Below are 18,479 nucleotides of genomic sequence, written 5' to 3'. Positions count from 1 at the left end.
GTGTTAGAAAGAGTCAAGGCCAAACAGGAAGGGCAAGTGGCATGATTTCATTGGAACATTGGGGTTTTTTAAGAAAGTGATGGGAGGGAAAATTGGGAAGTTGGCTTTAAAAGTCAGGCCGATGTATTTAGTCTTTATTCTACAAGTAATACTGAGACTTTACAGGATTCTGAACAGGGTAGAGAGCAGTTCAGAGCCAGTTATATGGGGAATTTCTAGCTGTTTGTGCAGGACGATCTGGGGAAGGTGAGGGGAGATGGAAGCAAATAAACCACTTAGAAAGCTTTTCCAATACTTCCAATGAGAAGCTGAGGTCCCCCTCTGGGATGATGGTATGGGAAAGGAAGAGAGGGGGTGAGCATGTGGGACACTAGGAAGAATGAACTCATAGAACTGTGTTCTACTGGATGTGGAATGCAGAGTGAGGAGGTGGGGTCAAAGACAGCCCTGAAAGTTTAGAACTGATGGCCAGGAACATGGTGCTACCATTCTATAGTAGAATAGTTAAGAATAGCAGAAATAAAGTACAGAGGAGACTGCTCTTAGGGGGAAGATATATTTGCTTTTTGCTATGCTAAGATTAAGGTGCAGTGGGACATTCAGGTGAGGAATGATACTCAGGAGACACTCGAAAATGTGATCTTGGAACTCAGGTAATTTTCTGCATAGAGGTAATAGTGAAAGCTATACAGTTGGATCTTCTAAGAATAGTAAGAGAGAAAAGGATCAGGGAGTCGTCCTTGGGAAGTACCTCCCATGGCTTGAGGAGTGAAAGAGGAGTGTGTGAAGGAGGAGGAGGAGAAGAGGAGGGAGAGGGTGAAGAACACATTACCATAGAAGCCAAGAATAGAGAGACCGAAGTGCTCAGAGGACTCATGAGCAACAGTGAGGTCATAGAGCAAGGACTGAGAATGGACCACCGGACTTGGCCATTGGGAAGTCATTTATGACTTATGAGAGAACAGTATGTGGAAGAGAAAACTGAATTGCAGATGCAAGGAATGAAGATGTGATGTGGGGAAAAAGAAGCAGTAGACTTGAGAGTACACTGTTAGTTCCGAAAGTTCAGAAACATGAGGATAGTGATGCAATGGGGGCTCAAGGTGGGGGCAGAATTGTTCTTCCCTAGATAAATGACCACCCACCAATGTTTATGCACAGATCCTTATTGTTTATACATTAAGAAATAGAAAGCAATATTGATGGAGGAGGCCGGAGGAGGGACTTCACAACAAATGAGATTGAAAGTCAGGTTACAGCCATTCTGAAGTCACAGAGTGTGTTATCTGCATGTGTCGAGCAGCATCTGTTTTAGCACAGACAGAGCTTATTTATCATGCATCAACAGACTGTGGAGAGAGGAAACCAGAAACTCTCCTTCCTCACTAAGGAAAACAAAGCTTGATCCACTGTTTGAAAAGAATTCAAAAGCCTTGAAAAAGTATTTTGGCAAGGAAAGAACACTAAGAAACATAAGTGTATTATATCTTCCCTTTCTTGACTTTTCCACCCACCCTGGGAAAATGCCCCGGTGCATCCTTAGAGTGCTCTAATCATACTATCAACACTGCCCGAGTTCACCTCACACCTATCTGCACAGTGCTCTTCATTTTACAAAAAGCTCTCATGATCTCGTTCATCCTCACAGTATCCTTGTGAAGAGTTACTTTTTCTCTGTTTTTCTGAGGATCAGAAAGAATCGAGCGATTTCCACTCAAATCACACAGCTAGGAAATGGTAGAGCCCCAAATCCCTTGCTCTTTTCCCCACGCGTTTTCAAATACCAGTTCACATGGTCTTCACAGTAGAACACTCCCCATATGGTATGACAAGCCAAAGTGGAGCAGGACTCTGAGAACCCTCATTGCTATAATTCTATTGACATAGCCTAAAACTACATTAGCTTTGGGGTACTTTTACCAGCTCACGTTTCTGACTAAGTAATATCCAGTGATCCCTTTTCACTCCCATCATAAAGAGCCCCAGGGAGGAGTTCTTAGTGGTGTGCTTCCCTCCCTCCCACATCTGCGCAGTTCAGTCAGGCCTCTGAAATGCATGGCCTCAGTACCTGCTCCAGATGGATCAAGAGGCAGGAGAGCAATTCTCTCCCTCGATACCTAGTTTGGTCTGGTAGGAAGAAGGCCAGACTTGGAGGCTGCAGGCTCAGGTTTCATGCTCAGACTACTGGTCTAGCACTGTGACCCCCATAAAATTACTCTCCACTCTGAGCACCACTGTCTTGATCTGAAAAATGAGGATACTAACAGCTATTTTATAAGATGGCCACAGAGATTCAGGGAAACCCTTGTGACAATAGGGCCCTGTGCTGGGTTTGATATTCTGCTGTAGCTGTCTTGAAATTCTTAATAGTTTTTGCAAGAGGAGCTCTACATTTTCATTTTGGACAGGGCCCTGCAAATTATATAGCTAGTCCTGTCTGCCTGTCCTTGGCCAAGTCACTTAGCCTTTCTGGGCTCCAATCCATAATTAATTAAATTGTTAGGAAATGAATTGTTAGGACAACTCTCAATCCTTTCTCTACTCTAGCTATTGGCAGAATTTGACACAATTGATCACTCTTTCCTCCTTGAAACATCATTTTCCACCTGGCTTCCAGAAAACTGCATTTTTCTGGTTTTTCTCCACCTTACTGGCTACTCCTTTGCTGTTTTCTCCCTAATCTATTAGCACGTCTGAAACTAAACTCCTGATCATCTCTTGCAAACCTGCTCCTCCCAGTCTTCCTCTGTTAATGGTAACGATCTTTTAAGTCGCTCAGACCAAAACCCTTGTTAGAGTATTTGACTCTTTATCGCTCACTCTACACCTAATTTGTAAGCTACTCCAGTCTGATCACTGCTCTACCACTCCTGTCACAGTTCAGGTCTTACTCATCTTTCACCTGGATTATGCAGGATCCTTCTAACTGGTCCCCTGCTTACACCTCCGCCTCTCTCCCCATGGTCTGTTCTAAACACAGTAGGCAAAATAATCCTTTTAAAATATAAGTTAGAGGGTATCACTCCTCTCTTCAAAACCATCCCAGGACTATTAATCTCTATCAGAGCATGAATCCCTACAAGGGGCAATAAGCTGCCTCTCTGAACACACCTCCCACTACTCCCTCGCCTCAGGCCATTTGCCAGTGCCCCTCTGCCTGCAGTGTCCTCCCAGATGGCAGCCTGGCTGGCCCCTCACCTCCTCCAGTTCTGCTCAACTGTCACCCTGCTTAAAATAGCAACCACCATCAGCTTTCCCACCTCATTCTTTATCCTATCATTCCCTGCTCACTTTCCTTCAAAGTGCTCATCACCATCAGATACATATTTTATTTATTTGCTTATTGTTTATCTCTTTCCATTAGAATGTAGGCTCTGTAAGGGCAGAGACCTTTTATCTTTTAACTGCTATATCTCCAGCCCATGGGTCAGTGCCACTGAATGACAGCAGAAAGAGCCCTGGAGCAGATGATGGCATTATTACTATTATTCAGTCATGGCAGCATCAGCTGCTCTGAGTATATAAAGTACTTTCACAGTCTGCACGCCCACGAGGCCGGCCCTGCATTCAGGATTGAGGGTGTTTATAGGGACCACTCTGGGCGAAGCCTCCTACTGGATTATACTGTGGGGACAGATAGGTGCATCAGCAGTGGTAACCACCTCTCAGAGTTTGGGGCCTAGAGGCAGGTTTCATGTATCTATGCAAAGTACTCTGGAACAAGGCAACTTTTGTTAAAAATATCCAGCCTTTAATGTCTAACATCTCACATTCTGGTCATGACTCTAGACTTTACTACCGAGGGGAAAGGACAATGAACTATGGCTTGAACTTAGTGCGCGGCTATTTTTGTCCCAGACAAGTTCCTGCTGTGGCTTGCTTATCACACCAGGGACACCTTGCCTGACTTCCAATCTAGTTTGCTCCAAACTCCCTCCACTGGCCCCCTCCACCCAATATTGCTCCCTCATTACTGTTAACTTGAGACCCCACCCTCATATAGTCCCTCAATATTGTGCTCCTAAGATACTGGAACATGCGGCAGGGTGGAGTCAACTTAAGAAGGGTGCAACTTAGGAAAGTGTAAAGGATCTAAATATTACTTCCTTCCAATAAAGATGTGCATATCTCTATGAACCTACAGTACACGGAACTCAGAGACCAACATCCGTCCACCTTTGTAAGTCTGACAGTCTTCCTCAGTATGCAGCGCAGAGTAGGCATTCAGGAAGGTTTGAATCGTTGAACCCGGTGTTGTAAGCTTTAAGGATAATTGTATTTAAGAAGTAATTCTGCATCTTCGGTAAGGTGCCCCAGAGGTATTCTAAAATGCTATCTTATTTCATTATCATAAGAAACAACCTAATCAGTAAGAACAAAATATCTCAAATAAAGGGACTAGTTTTCAAAATACCAGTTTACATTATAAAACGCCTTTTATAATCTTCAAAGCTACTTGTACTTGATTTTTAAAACCCTGTTTCTGAAAATCCAAAAATTATCAAGAGACAAATGACAAATTATGCCTTCCATTCCCTACAGGACTCCTTTGAATAGGGACTCCTTGATATTATCTGAATTTTTAGAGATTTATTTACAAGAAAGACTTGGGGGAACTGAGAAACTTCAAGCTAGAGCTTAGGATCTGGTAATTAAAAACCACATTAAGTTTTTTTTCTAATCTATTTATTTTTGGGAGGGATGTAATTAGATTTATTTATTTTTATTTATGTTTTAGAGGAGGTACGGAGAATTGAACCCAGGACCTTATGCATGCTAAACACGCAATCTCCACTTGAGATATTCCCTCCCCGCATTAAGTTTTGATGGTGGGCACTTGAGTGTCTTGTTATATAATTCTCAGTACTTTTCAGTGTGTCTGAAAAGCTTGCTTCTCTCATAGTTCATATCACACATACATTCTCATACCCAGGTAAAATTAAGCATAAAAAGATGACCTATTTTATAAGTAACAGTTGCTACCAGCAATAAGTAAGAAAACCTGGGGCAGCTAAATCCTTGCCTTTATTGGTTCTCAGTTTCTCTGCATATAAAATAGGGGGAGGGACTAGACGGTTTAGGAAGCTCTTCCAATTCTAACGCCTTAAGAGTTTATGGAAGTAGGGAGCATCTATTCACATTGTAAAGGTTTTCTTTTTATAAAGGATTCCCTTCAGATTTTTTTCTGAGTTTCTTTAGTGCATTTAAACTGGGAATTGGCTTACCAAAATCTGTTCACTATATTTTTGTTATTAACAACAGCACCTAACACTTGTTAAACAAGTTCAATATACTAGGTACCATGTATTCAATATGCCAGGCACATATAAAAGGCTTTACGTGGATTATTTGATTCAATCATCCCCAAACCCCACAAAGTACCTACCAATATTGTCCCATATTGTAGGTAGGTAAATGGGCTCCAAGACTATCTAACTTGTCTAAAATCACTGAATTAGGGAATGTGGCAACTCTGGAATTCAGACTCTCTTCAGTTCAGTCTTTGACTCCAGACCCATCATTAAGCCTACCTCTCACAGGCTGGTTGCCCATAGCAGGAGGTGGTCAGTGTTCCTTCCTTAGGTGAACAATCCTCGTCCTCTATGCCTCCTTGTCTTCATAAATGGGGTGACCGATTGGAGATGGGCGATTCCTTTGGTTTCAACTTCATTTCTGTGACAAAATGTGCTGATATTTTCACTAAGAAATGCTTTTTGACCTTCCCTGGATGAGTCACAGTGGATTTCACTAGTTCTTGAGTCACCTGTGAATGATCAGGTGAGCAGAAGAGGGTCCAAATTTGCTTTGAATTCCTAATTTAGTTCTTTATGTCTATTATCTAAGTCTAACAGCATTTATAACAAAGCTTTCCATCACTTTGCATAAGATTAAGGTGAAAAAATGCCATATGCAGGAAAACAATGTAAGATTAATTTCAAATCTTCATAATTTTCACCTTCATTATGTTCAATTTCACAAGAACTGTGTGAGTTAGGCAAGTCAGGAATTATTTACCCACTTTGCAAATGAGGAAAGAGAGTCACAAAAAGGGGAAGCGACTTGCTCAAGGACATCGAGCTGGTTAGCTGCTAGACCTGGTGTTCTTTCTACACTATGCCACCTCTGTATGTAAAAAGGAACACCAGACTCAGGCACTTCTTAGCAGACAGAGCCAAATGACTTGTGTACTGGAGGCTGTGACGTATCAGCCTGTGGCCGTGGGGCTCCCTGTATAACCAGCTACTATGCTGAGAATGAGGACAGAGCACCAGCCATGCTCCTTGCTCACACCTGTGCAGTGCGATAAACAAAGTAGAAGTAGTCAGCAGCTGTGGTCCAACCAGATAAAACTTTCAGGCGGGAAGTCAAGTGACAAGTGAACTTGTGTGTCTGTGTGTGTGTTTTTAACTGTTAGTTACTTTTGACACTTTAAAAAAGGCTTCTTGTGGAAGTCAGACCAAATAGCAAGAAGGTATTGCAGCAAGATGGATTTGGAAAAGGACCAATCTCATCTGATGATTCATCAGACACCTGATCCTCATCAAGAAGAGAAGCATGTTCCAGGTAACGAAGAGACCTTAAGAGGTAGTGGCTGTTGGGAAGGATTTGGGCTATGATTATTTTCCTCTTTTTATGGACCTGGCCAAAAAAGGGGCATAATTGGGTATGTTCATATATTAAGTGGGAAAAACTGGGGCTCTATAATTTTCTGAGGTGGCTTCAGGTGCTAAGATTCCAATAAGCCAGAGAAATACAAGGAAGTAATAAATAAATTATTAATAAAATATATAAATGAAAGATAATGAAAACACTCACTACTGGATGGTTGTGGTAAAACAAGTACACTTTACCTATTTGGTAACATAAATGTGTAACTTTTGGAAAGAGATCTGGCGATAGATAGTAAATATAATAGTGTTTATTCTTTTGCTCACTGACCTTAATCTTTGGATCTATCCTAAAGCAGCATTTCTCAAAATGTTTTGCAGAACCCTAGGCCTCAAGACAATGATTTAAAACTTTTTTATGCCATGGATCCCTTTGGCATTCTGATGAACCTCTACCCCTTTTTAGACTAGATATTTTAAATACATAAAATTAAATACATAGAATTACAAAAGAAAGAATTATATTAAGATACAGTTATCAAAATAAGAATTGTGATATAGTAATACATATGCTTCTTTATAGATGCATTAAATAACAAGATCCAGTGGTGGAGTTAATAACCATTGTATCAAATCAAATATATTATCTCAAATAAATGATATTTTAAGGTATCTGCAATAACTAATGTGATATGAAAAAAAATCTGTAATTTCTTTTCATGAAAAAGCCACACACTGCTAGAATTTATCGTTGTTTGTTACCTACATTCATAATTGAAGGATATGGTCCTTTCATTTTAATTGGAGATTGATAAAAATAAAGGAATACTCTTCCGCCATCCAAGTTCACCATTAAGAACTTCTGTCCCGGGGGAAGGGTATAGCTCAGTGGTAGAGTGCAGTGCTTAGCATGCACAAGGTTCTGGGTTCAAGCCCCGGTACCTCCATCAAAAAAACTAATAATAAATGAATAAACAAACCTAATTATCTCCCCTCAAAAAGACAAAAACAAACAAACAAAAAAAAAAGAGCTTCTGTCCTAAGAACAAAGGGTGCCATGGTCCAAGGGACATATTCTCTTTTGGGGATCCCCATGCACATTTACAATCACTCCATAGGCTCTAAGAAGTTCTACATAAAAGACCCATTTCAACTTTTCACAAACTTGGATGGCAACAGAACCCTTCTTGATAATAACTTTTATATTCCAAAGAACTTAAAGAAACATCATCCTAAGGAAAAAATTCCAAAAGAAAATAAAAATCCTGTATGCATGAAATACTCATTACAGTTTGATCTAAAATGGCAAAAAAAAAAACCAAAAAAAAAAAAAGAAAACTGGCAACAACCTAAATATTCAAGACAAGTGGAATGAGTTGATAAATGAGAATATATCCACTTGATTAGTATCATGTAGTTGCTAAAGTTATAATTATAAAGACTAGATGATGGAAAATATTTCTGATACATTGTTAGGTTGATAAGTGATTAAATTGTGGTGTGTTATCATTACAATTTTGTGTAATACAAGGACTAAATGAATATGAGGAATGAAATGAAAACAGATTACAATGTGTGGGACAGCAGAACATGGCTGATTTTTTTCTTCTATGTTGCACCATATGCACAATATTTGGAAGAAATTAATAGGTTGGTTGCATACTTATGTATAAATACTGACCTTTTCATTTAAAAAATGTTGACTAAATGTTTGTTCCCAGGCATTCCTTAGAGGCACAGGGATAAATAAGATATAGTCCTTGTCCTCAAAAGAAAAACTTAGGAGAAAAACTTAGATACCCAGTATAGGGATTCTGCCACTTTGCTATATGACTCTTTTGCTGTTATGCGCAATCCGTAACTATCTCCTATAACTTTTATTTTGATCCTACAGAAGTCATTGGAACTTGGCATTTGCGAAACAGAGAACAACTCAGAAAAAGGAAAGCTGAAGCACAAGAAAAGCAAACTTCACAATGGCAATTTGGGTACGGTATCCCCATGAGGGAAAAGGAACTGGTATTTACCAAGCATATGCTAAGCACTTTTACATACTGTATTTTATTTTTCCAACAATCCCATAAATCGGGAGTTGTTATCCTTATTTTACAGAAAAGAAAGAAAGAAAGAAAGAAAGAAAGAAAGAAAGAAAAGAAAGAAAGAAAGAAAGAAACCAAGTCTCTGAAGGGTTAAATCTTTTGCCTAAAGTCACACAGCTAGTACAGTAGTGGGAACAGAATCGTATCCCTGGTCTCTTTTAATTAAAGCACCAGGCGATCAAACTATGTGTATTGTAGAGAGGCCTGGTGTCCAACCATCCTGGCAATATAACCATAGAAGCATCTTATTGTTGGAATTGGGAGACACCATTGAGGAGAGACACCCCTGCCCCCACCCCCGACCAAGCTTGTTCTCCAAGCTTTCTATTAGTAAAATCCTTGAATGAGTGTGGCTAACTCTCCATGGAGTAAACCCAAACACTGTGTGCAAATGAGTGATGAGAGTTTGGGAGTTCCTAAATGGCCCCAGTCAGCTGTGTGTAATCTCAGAGAGGGAGTACAAGAACATGATTATACATTAGGCAGCATCTAACTGTATCCATTTAGACTATGACTATGAAAACAGAGGTATTGCTTGCTTGGAGATAGAAAATGGGAGCCCAAGGAGCCAAAGGACAGCATCCAAGCCACGGTGTCTTAACCCCAGCGCTGCTGACACTGTGGGTAGGAGAATTCTTTGTATGGGAGGCTGTCCTGTGCACTGAAGATGTTTAGCAGCATCTCTGGCCTCTAGAAGCCCATAGAACTCCCCTCTCCCCAAGTTGTGACCACCAAAACTGTCTCCAGACATTCTCAAATTTCTCCTGGGGTTGGGGGAGAGGAGGCAAAATTGCTCCCAGTTGAGAACCACTGATCTAAATAAGCACTCTTCTTTTTAAAAAAAATTTTGATTAAGATTTAGATGTGTATTTCTTCCTTATTGCAAAAATGTTTCTTCCTTCAATGGCAAAAATAATGTAGGTAAGCAATTTTCCAGGCATCATTTAAAAAAAAAACATACTATGCAGGTATGTATTTTAAGCACCTAGTCCTACTGTGGACTGAGTACTGGCTGTTCTGTTAGAACACGTGTTTCTACAACACCAGTTAGCTTACATAGGACTGGTAAATAGGAGAATGATGTCAGTATAATGTGGAAGTTGTGTTCGTTTATAATTTTTTCCTAGTCAAAAAGAAGCCAGCATAGTGGGAATAGAATTAAAGCCTTCAGCAGGAAGGAAAAAGCCTTCACCTTGGCTGCTGTATAGATAGGATCCTTTTCAGCCTGCAGCCGGGCTCCACCCCTAGAGAAGGACATTACCAGCCTCGCAAAGATCTCTGCATGTAGCAGGTTGCACTTCCTCCTTTGCTCAACTTAGTGGCAGCTCTGCTGGCTCAGAGTGCCACCCTTATTTGCATGATCTCAGTGCTGAAAGCCTGCATTTACACTGTTGCTTTTGTGCATTTTTACAATCCCCGAGGCAGCCTCCAGCCATAGTAAACTGCCTGTCTGGGCTATCCAAGATCTCTCTCCCCTGTACCAATTATTGCTTATGTTAGTGTTAAAAAGTTGCATAAGATTTGAGTCATTTGCCCCAACTTGATTTTTTCCCCCATAAGCCTGTAACTTTTAGTGTATGATTTTGCAGAGAGGTTTTTCAGGAATGCATATATGTTACAGCAGAAACTTCTATCCTTAGGTCCTCTGGCAAGTACCTCTGTTGAAGAATACGCTATTAGCTCCCCTAAGTCCATATTCACCAAGCAACTTTCTGATCATTACTTGGCTTCCCAAGTACTTGCTACAGGGAAAGAGTGCATTTATTTGTTAGCCCAAGTATTGTGACTTTACATTTCTCACTGTTCATTTAAAAATTGGTTGGGGAGGGTAATAGCTCAAGTGGTAGAGCACATGCTTAGTTTGCCAAGGTTCAATCCCCAGTACATCCTCTAAAACTAACTAAATAAACCCAATTACCTCCCTCTGCCTACCTCACCCCACCAAAAACAAAAACAAGAACAAAACCAAAACAAATAAAATTTGGTGTTTAGGTTTACATATTCATCTCTTTGAGCTGGTTGATGAGCTCTGCCCCTCATAAATGGAGCTGATCTCATTATGCTCATTGAATTGGGTTTCTGTGCTCGTTGGGTTGGGGGCCAAGGCTGAAGAAGTCACTGAAGTGAATGACACCTTGGTGAGCCTCTTGGCAGCTGGCTGGCCTTGCTCTTGTGACACATCTCTATACTACTGAGGGCTGTTGTCACTGCAACACACTGCACAGTGAAACCTTTGTAGTTCCAGAGAGAAGTGGCAGAGTGTAACGGTTAAGATCTTGGCTGTCAAAGCCAGAATGACTAGATTTGAAGACTGGCTCCCTCACTTCCTAGCAGTTTCACCAAGTTACTCAATCTCTCTGTGCCTCAGTTTTGTCATCTGCAAAATGGAGATAATAGTATCTACCTCATAAGTTGATGTAAAGATTATATGTGATAACACAATAAGTAAATTACTTAACACGTATAGGAAATGTTTCCTATATTAATATTAGAGTACTAATTTCTATTTGGATAATTGATTCATGTAAGTTATTATGTGCAATTCTTACAACAACCACGTGAGGTTGGTTTATTCCACATTACCTGTGAAGAAACCAAGGAATAGAGAATTTAAGTGACTTGCCCATGATCATACAGCTGATAAATCACAGAGTACAGATTAAATTTTAGGTCACACAGACATATTTGTATCTTTTGAAAAACTACCAGGAAGAACATGGGACATTATATTACTCAAATTCCCTCATATAGAGATCTACATATCGAATTATTTAGGATTTAATTTCCAGGATAATAATAAGTGTTTCCTGAAGAATTCACATACATCATCTTTTTAAAAATCTGACAATAAAGACTTTATAATTTATCTTGTTACCTTAGTTACTTGGTATTAAACTTCAAAATGCTGAGGTACCATATCGTTTTTACCTTCTATATTATTTTAAATATTCATTTTAACTCTCCTATTACAATATATTCCTTTTTAATATTGACTTCAAACTGGTTTTGATGAGGCAATCTTTAAAACAATTTTAATCATGGAAAATTTTGAAATCACAAAAATATAATAGGGTACACATTTTTTTAAGTGTGCAGGGAACTGTGAGCACTGCAGGGGTATAAAAAACACTAGTTTTATCTCCAAAGAAGGTCTAGTTTACTAAAAGAAATAGAATTTCTCCGTAAGTGACTACAGGATGAGGCAGCCTATGTTCTTTGCCTTAAGCATAATCATAATACATCCTATAGGAGCACTAAGTAGGGAGAGCATTTCAGCCCTGTGTTCTGTTAGAGAAGGCTCCATGGGGCAGGTAGCATGGAACAGAATTTCTGTAGGTTTATAAAAATGATGAAATGCTTATTTATAGTACCTTTTTCTCCCCCCTGAGTCCATCTGTATTAGCCATCTGTATTTGGTTATATTTGCAGCACCTAACAATTTGTCATTGCCTACAAGTCCCATGCATATCCTTTCCTCCTCCAGATCTTTAACTACTAGTTCAGAGTAGGTATAATATGACCACTCATGCCTTTCCACCAAGATTCTTTACCTCAAGAAAATGTTTTTGACGCTCTGGACTCAGCTTACAGCACAACTCATCTGACATGTAGTGCAGTTCCCTAACCTGCTTTACACAAGACAGTGTATTAGATGAGCAAGCCATATGCATCATTCACCTGCAGGATGCACAGACATGGAGTGGGGCTGGGCTGCAGATCTAGAAACACAATCGTATTTGTTTACCTGGGGCATAGAGAAACTAATTCACACAGACTAAACTCAAAGACACTAGTATATAAACCAGAATGCCAGTCTATTCATTTATAACATCAATGACATGTTTTCCATAACCAAAATTTAAGTGTAGTATAGGCTCTCAAACACACACACACAGCTCACCAAGAAGGTTCCTGCTGAGAAAGGCATCAAAGACAAAAAGCCTGAGGGTCATTTCCTCTCCTGACAATTGAGAACGTCTAGCACTGCTCCTTCATTTTACAAACAAGGAGACTGAGGCCCAGAGAGATTTAGTGCTTGTTCAAGGTTATGCAAGGCAGTGGGAGACCTGGGACTGTTATTACCTAGCATTTATTTGAATTCCGTAGCCCTGTTGCTGACACCAATTCTGATTTCTCCACAGAGAGAAAAAACACAAGCGGCAGAGAACAGGAAAAAGAAGTGAAAGAGGCAGAAAGAGACAACAGAATACAGAAATGAAGGTGGAGCCTCCATCACAACTAGAAAAGGAAGTGACGGAGAAAGCACCTATTGAGAAAGAAGCTGAGCCACCTGGGAGTGAGACTGAAGCTCTCCTTCTGGGAGCCCTGCCCCAGAGAGTTGTGCCTGAGAAACATTTTTCTGAAATAGGTCAAGAAAGCATTATCCATCAGGAAAATTCTTCTGAGTTCCAAGAAACAGCAGTACAAACCCACCCTTCTGAAATACACCAAGATATGGCTGAATCTGAAGACCTCTCTCCCAAAATGTGCCAAGAAATAGCTGTATTTCAAGACCATCCTTCCAAAATGTGCCGTGATGTGGCTGAACCAGAAGACCTCTCTCCCAAAATGTGCCAGGAAGCTGCTGCAGCCCTTTCTTCTAAAACATCTGAAGACATGGCTGTCCTGGAAGGATGCTCTCCTGAAGCATACCCCAAACCAGATGTGCCTGAAGGCTACACTCTTGAAATGTACCAAAAAAGAGCTGAACCTGAGGAACACAAGTCTGAACCAGGTCAAGGAATAGCTGAAACTGGAGGCTTCATTCCTAAAATACAGCAGGAAATAGCTGTGCCCAAAGAGCTGTCTACAAAGACATACCAGGAAACAGCTGAGCCCGAAGACTCTTCTCATAAAACTTACAAAGAAATTGCTATGCCTAAAGCCCCCTCTCATGAAACAATCCAGGAAACACCTGGATCTGAAGAATATTCACCTGAAACCTACCAAGAAACACCTGGATCTGAAGACCCTGTACCTGATATATACCAAGAAACACCTGGGCCTGAAGACCTCTCTACTAAGACATGTAAAGATAAGGATGTGCCTAAAGAATGCTTTCCAGAGCCATATGAAGAAACAGGTGGGCCCCAAGACGAAGATCCTAAAGCACACCAGGAAGAAGCTAAGGATGCTTCTACTTTTCCTCAAGGTAGGGGTTGTTTACTGGGGACAAGTCAGTGATGCTGCCACTTATAGGTGTTCCCAGTTCATAATCAGAGCACTAAATAGGCGTGTCTCCCTCAGAGTGGTAATTTATAGCCTTTTTTTGACTATCCTGGGTTATCCCCATTATCTCAAAGGGATATCATTAATGTCCCTGTCTAGTTTCAAGTGAAAAATGTTTTTCATTCAACCAATATCTGCTTGGTAGATTTCCATAATTAAAAGAAAATAATTGAAACTATAATCATGTGTAGTGTGTACACACTATCCATTTTGGGAAGCTTTAGCCAGTGAAGAGAAATGAACCTCATATAGGGTGAATTATGTGCAAAATATTTTAAAGGACAATTAAATTTAGATTAGCAAGAAAGCTTAGTGAATGAAGTCTTTCTTGAAAATTAAAATTTCCTGGAAAACTAAATGCAAATAAATTCATGCTCCAAGGTACTGAGGGAGATACAAAGGCACAGAATAGGATTTTGCTACTAGGGAACTCATTCTTGTAGGACTTAGGTTTACCAAAAACCCTTTCTATTTAAATATTTGTTCCTGAAAAGCTTTCTCCTCAGCATAGAATTTTGAAAATAATGTGACCTTTTCTTTGGTTTGACTTGTCTCAGGGACATAACTGAGAGCCTCAGTTCTCTTTGCACACTACTGTGCTCAGTATAAGAAATGGATTGAGTCTGGCAGAACACAGCTAGCCCCAGGGAACTGTTTTCTAAAGAAATCCCTCTGGTAGCTTATTTACTCTTTCTCCTAAAATATCAGTGCAACAAAAACCTGGGGTTAGTTGGGCTCCAAGTAACACAGGTGTTGAGGAAATAAAATTACAGTAAAAGCAGACATATGAAGCATTGTACTGACAGGAGTTTCCTGCTGGAAAAGCAGCTCTAATCAATTCAACACCCTGATTCTAAGAGTTTCATTCTAAACCCAGCAAGGTTAAGATGGGCAATTAATTAATGCTCATTTTGTTTTTGGCTTAGTCTTAGTAAACAAGTGGAAATACCTATCTTTTTGGTAATTATAAACTTTTCATAACTTTAAGATTATAAATGTTCATTATAATAATCATGTTATTATCAATTATAATTCATAAATTATTACAATAAAATAACAGTAAAATCATAAATATTAAATATACTAAAATAATAAAATTATGAAAATTATAAATGTTCATTATAATAAATTATAGCAATATATAAGTGAATGTAAAATAAAAGTCCCCTATAATACCCTCTCCTATCCCCAATGTTAAGTTTTTGTTTTGTTTTAACAAATGAGATGGTACAATACATTCTATTCTATAACCTATTTTTTTCATATACAACATATATTGTGGCCATCTTAATAATGTCTTTTGAAACAATTGTACAGTATTATGTCATATGTACAATAATTTATTCAACCAGCCCCTATAATGATCAAAACTTAGGTTACTGCCAAGTTTTACTATTATAACAATGTTCCATGAACATCATTGGAAGTAACATTTATTTAACTAACAATTGTTTGGCACTTTCTATCTGCCAGACACTGTATTAAACATCTTATTTGAACTATTTTATTTAATGTTAAAAATCATATTGGCTGAATAACATTATCCCCATTTTATAGATAAAGAAACTAAGGCACTGGAAGCTTAAATTTCTCTGATTATTTCCTTTGGAGAAATAAATCCCTAGAAGTTTAATTGCTGGGCCAAAGGGTACCAGCGTTTAAAGTCTGGATACATTCTGTCAGACTAGCCTTCAAAAATGTTGTAGCAATTCACAGAAACCCAGAATTTATGTAAGTGCCTATTCCTCACACCCTTGCCAACATTGTACATAATTATGTTTTAAAAAATCTTTGCCTATCTTTTGTGTTAAAAAAACCCAACCTAATTATTTTAATTTCCACTTTTTTTGATGACTAATGCTACTAGGCATCTTTTTATAATTATTATGAATTTGATTTTTTTCTTTTGAGAATTGCCTGCTTGAATCCCTGTCAGATGTTATATTTAGGATACCTATCTTTTTGATTGATTAAAAAAAATCTCTTTAAATAATAGTTATTGAACCTTTACCTACATATAAGTTGTAAATATATTTCTAGTTGTTTGTGGTTTAACTTTTTTTTAATTAAATTTTATTTTTTTATTTTTTAATTTTTATAAAAAAATTTTTTTGGCTTAACTTTGAAGTATTTTGGTAATCTATCTGACAAAATTTTAATTTTAGTTTTTAGTTATTCAGACCTGTCATGATTTTAATTCTTAATGATTCAAACCTCTCAATCTTTTCCTGGATGGCTTCTGGTCTGTGTTCTGCTTCAAAAGGCCTTTATAATCTTAAGATTATTGGGACATTCTATTGTTTCTATGGCATGTATGGTATTTTAATATTTAAATCTTCATTTGAAAATTTTTTTGTGCAAGGTGTGAGGTAGTTTTTTTCTCCGTATAGATAGCCAATTGTCCCAATACCACTTATTGAACCTATTTTTGTATTTTATTTTGTTTTACAGAAATGAAGGAAAAACCCAAAGCAGAAGAACCAGAGATACCAGTGTTTCCAAATGTTCCTCAAGAGATTCAGCCAGAAAATGACATCTATAGTTATGTTTTGTTTTAACGATGTTCAACCATCATAGTTGTTCAACAAAATACACATCTTAGTACATTATATGTGTGATTTTCTCAAAATATGCTAGAAATCTCTACAATATTCATTAATATTTTAAGTGTTTTTTTCCCCATATATAGACCATATCTGAGAGAACTAATATATTTTCTTCAGGCTCTACCACATAGACAATATCCTGCTTGTGTGTGTGTGTGTGTGTGTGTGTATGTATGTGTGTGTGCACGCGCTCACATGTGTATATGTATGCATATGTATACTGGGGAGACCATAGTAGTGGGAACAGAGTTAATCATTTTCCTGCTCTTAGGAATTAAAGAAATGTTTTTTCTTAGGGGAAAATTAATTACTGAGTCTTCCCTTTTCCCATTTTTAAGTCTGAACAATTAAAATTTGGGGAAGTATATAGTTTTCTTATAAACTCTGTTCAATTATTAATGTAACAACAGCATCAAAATTTTATTCAGGCTTCAGTTGGCTTTTAACAACTTAACAATTTTTACAATTCTTATCATTCTGGGACTCCTTCAAAGACCTTTTGGAGTGATGAATTTGGTTTACTTGTGTATTTGAATTTTGATTTTCTATTTTTACTTTTTAAATGTTGTAATTGTGCAAAATGTACATTAAATCATGATTACATGTTTAACTGTGTAGGCGGCATCACAGTAAGCACTGTGAGGGTTAGAAGACCTATAACACATAGTCCTTGCCCGCTAGGGCTTTAGTCTAGATTCATGGGGGAATAAAACAGAAAACAAATAATTACAAAAGAAAATAGTAAATGTTAGTGCCGTTTGAATAGAAGATATAACAGAGGGAATGCTCACTTTTTTGCTGGAGTGACTTGACAAAATTACAGCTGAGTGGAGCCTTGAAAGATGGAGAGGATTTGTATTACAGGTGAGGATAGCAGCATTACTGTACATGACACAGAGAAGGGTGAATTCAAGACATATTCAAGAAAATTGCGTGCAAAACCCCTACAGGTAATGCAGGGTCCATGTGGAATAATAGCAGGCTAGTAGGCTAACAGTTATTATTATATTATTAGAGTGTACAGAGTTTTGCATATCTAAGAAGTATATTATTTACTTAGGTAATGGGAAACCAAGTATGACTTGAACAATGGAGTGGCTGTTTTAGTATATTAGGAATATTTATCTGGTGATAATGGTCAGGATTAGCTGAAAATGACAAGAGACTGGGGGCAGGAGTAGGAACTATTCTGGGTAGGAAGATGCCCGAAAATCTTCCCTGGCATTTGGGGGGGTGGTGGTTTATTCTCAGTTTCCCTTCTCTTATTACAGAGGATTCAAAGGAGATTTCTGCAAATAAAGGAATGGTTTAGCAAGGGCACAATTATGCAAGTTCTTCATATAGGCATCGTGCTAGGTACTAGGCTATAGTGAAAAACAAGACAGGATCCCTGTCTTTCAAGCATTCATGGTGTGGAACAGCGGTTCTCAATCCTCACGGTATATTAGAACCACTGGGGAAGATTTCAAAATCACAGATGCCCAGACACCACCCCAGGGATTCCAATTCACCTATCTAGGGTGACATCCAGACATAGGTATATTTATTTTTTAAATTGCTTTTTGCTCTAAATAATTTTTGAGAAATAATTTTAGAATTATATAGAAGTTGTGTATCTAGTACAGAAGTTCCTGTATACCTCTCACCCAGTCTACCCTAATGCTAACATCTCACATAACCATGGTCCATTTATCAAAACTTAAGAAATTAAGATTTACCATTAACTAAACTACAGATACTATTTGGATTTCATTAGTTTTTCTACCAAGTCCCTTTTCCTGCTTCTGGATCCAATTTAGGATACAACATTGCATTTAGAGTATTTTTTAAAGTTTATTTTTATTGCAGTGTAGTTGACTTACAATGTGTTAGTTTCAGGTATATAGCAAAGTAATTCAGTTGCAAATACACACACATATATATTCTTTTTCAGATTC

The 18,479-nt window shown here is 38.3% G+C and overlaps 1 protein-coding gene across 4 annotated transcripts in view; it reads left to right on the top strand.

Annotated features, from left to right (window-relative positions):
• Window positions 1-17,053, top strand: part of HEMGN (hemogen) — a 46,774-nt gene extending 29,721 nt beyond the window's left edge. For 2 of the 4 annotated variants that reach the window (XM_064490334.1, XM_064490335.1), the window contains exons 2-5: window positions 6,439-6,585; window positions 8,503-8,596; window positions 12,850-13,859; window positions 16,388-17,053. In XM_064490334.1, coding sequence (XP_064346404.1) covers window positions 6,486-6,585; window positions 8,503-8,596; window positions 12,850-13,859; window positions 16,388-16,494 — 1,311 coding nt within the window. In that variant the 5' untranslated portion in view covers window positions 6,439-6,485 and the 3' untranslated portion in view covers window positions 16,495-17,053. Of the gene's footprint in view, window positions 1-5,369; window positions 6,586-8,502; window positions 8,597-12,849; window positions 13,860-16,387 lie in introns of those variants that run through there. The other 2 variants (XM_010977476.3, XM_064490336.1) reach the window with 2 other exon arrangements.
• Window positions 17,054-18,479: the final 1,426 nt, after the last annotated feature.

This window comes from Camelus dromedarius, chromosome 10 (assembly GCF_036321535.1).
Source record: "Camelus dromedarius isolate mCamDro1 chromosome 10, mCamDro1.pat, whole genome shotgun sequence".
NCBI lineage: Eukaryota > Metazoa > Chordata > Mammalia > Artiodactyla > Camelidae > Camelus > Camelus dromedarius.
The sequence above is the reverse complement of the archived record's forward strand: the minus strand, read 5'-3'. Positions and strand labels throughout refer to the sequence as shown.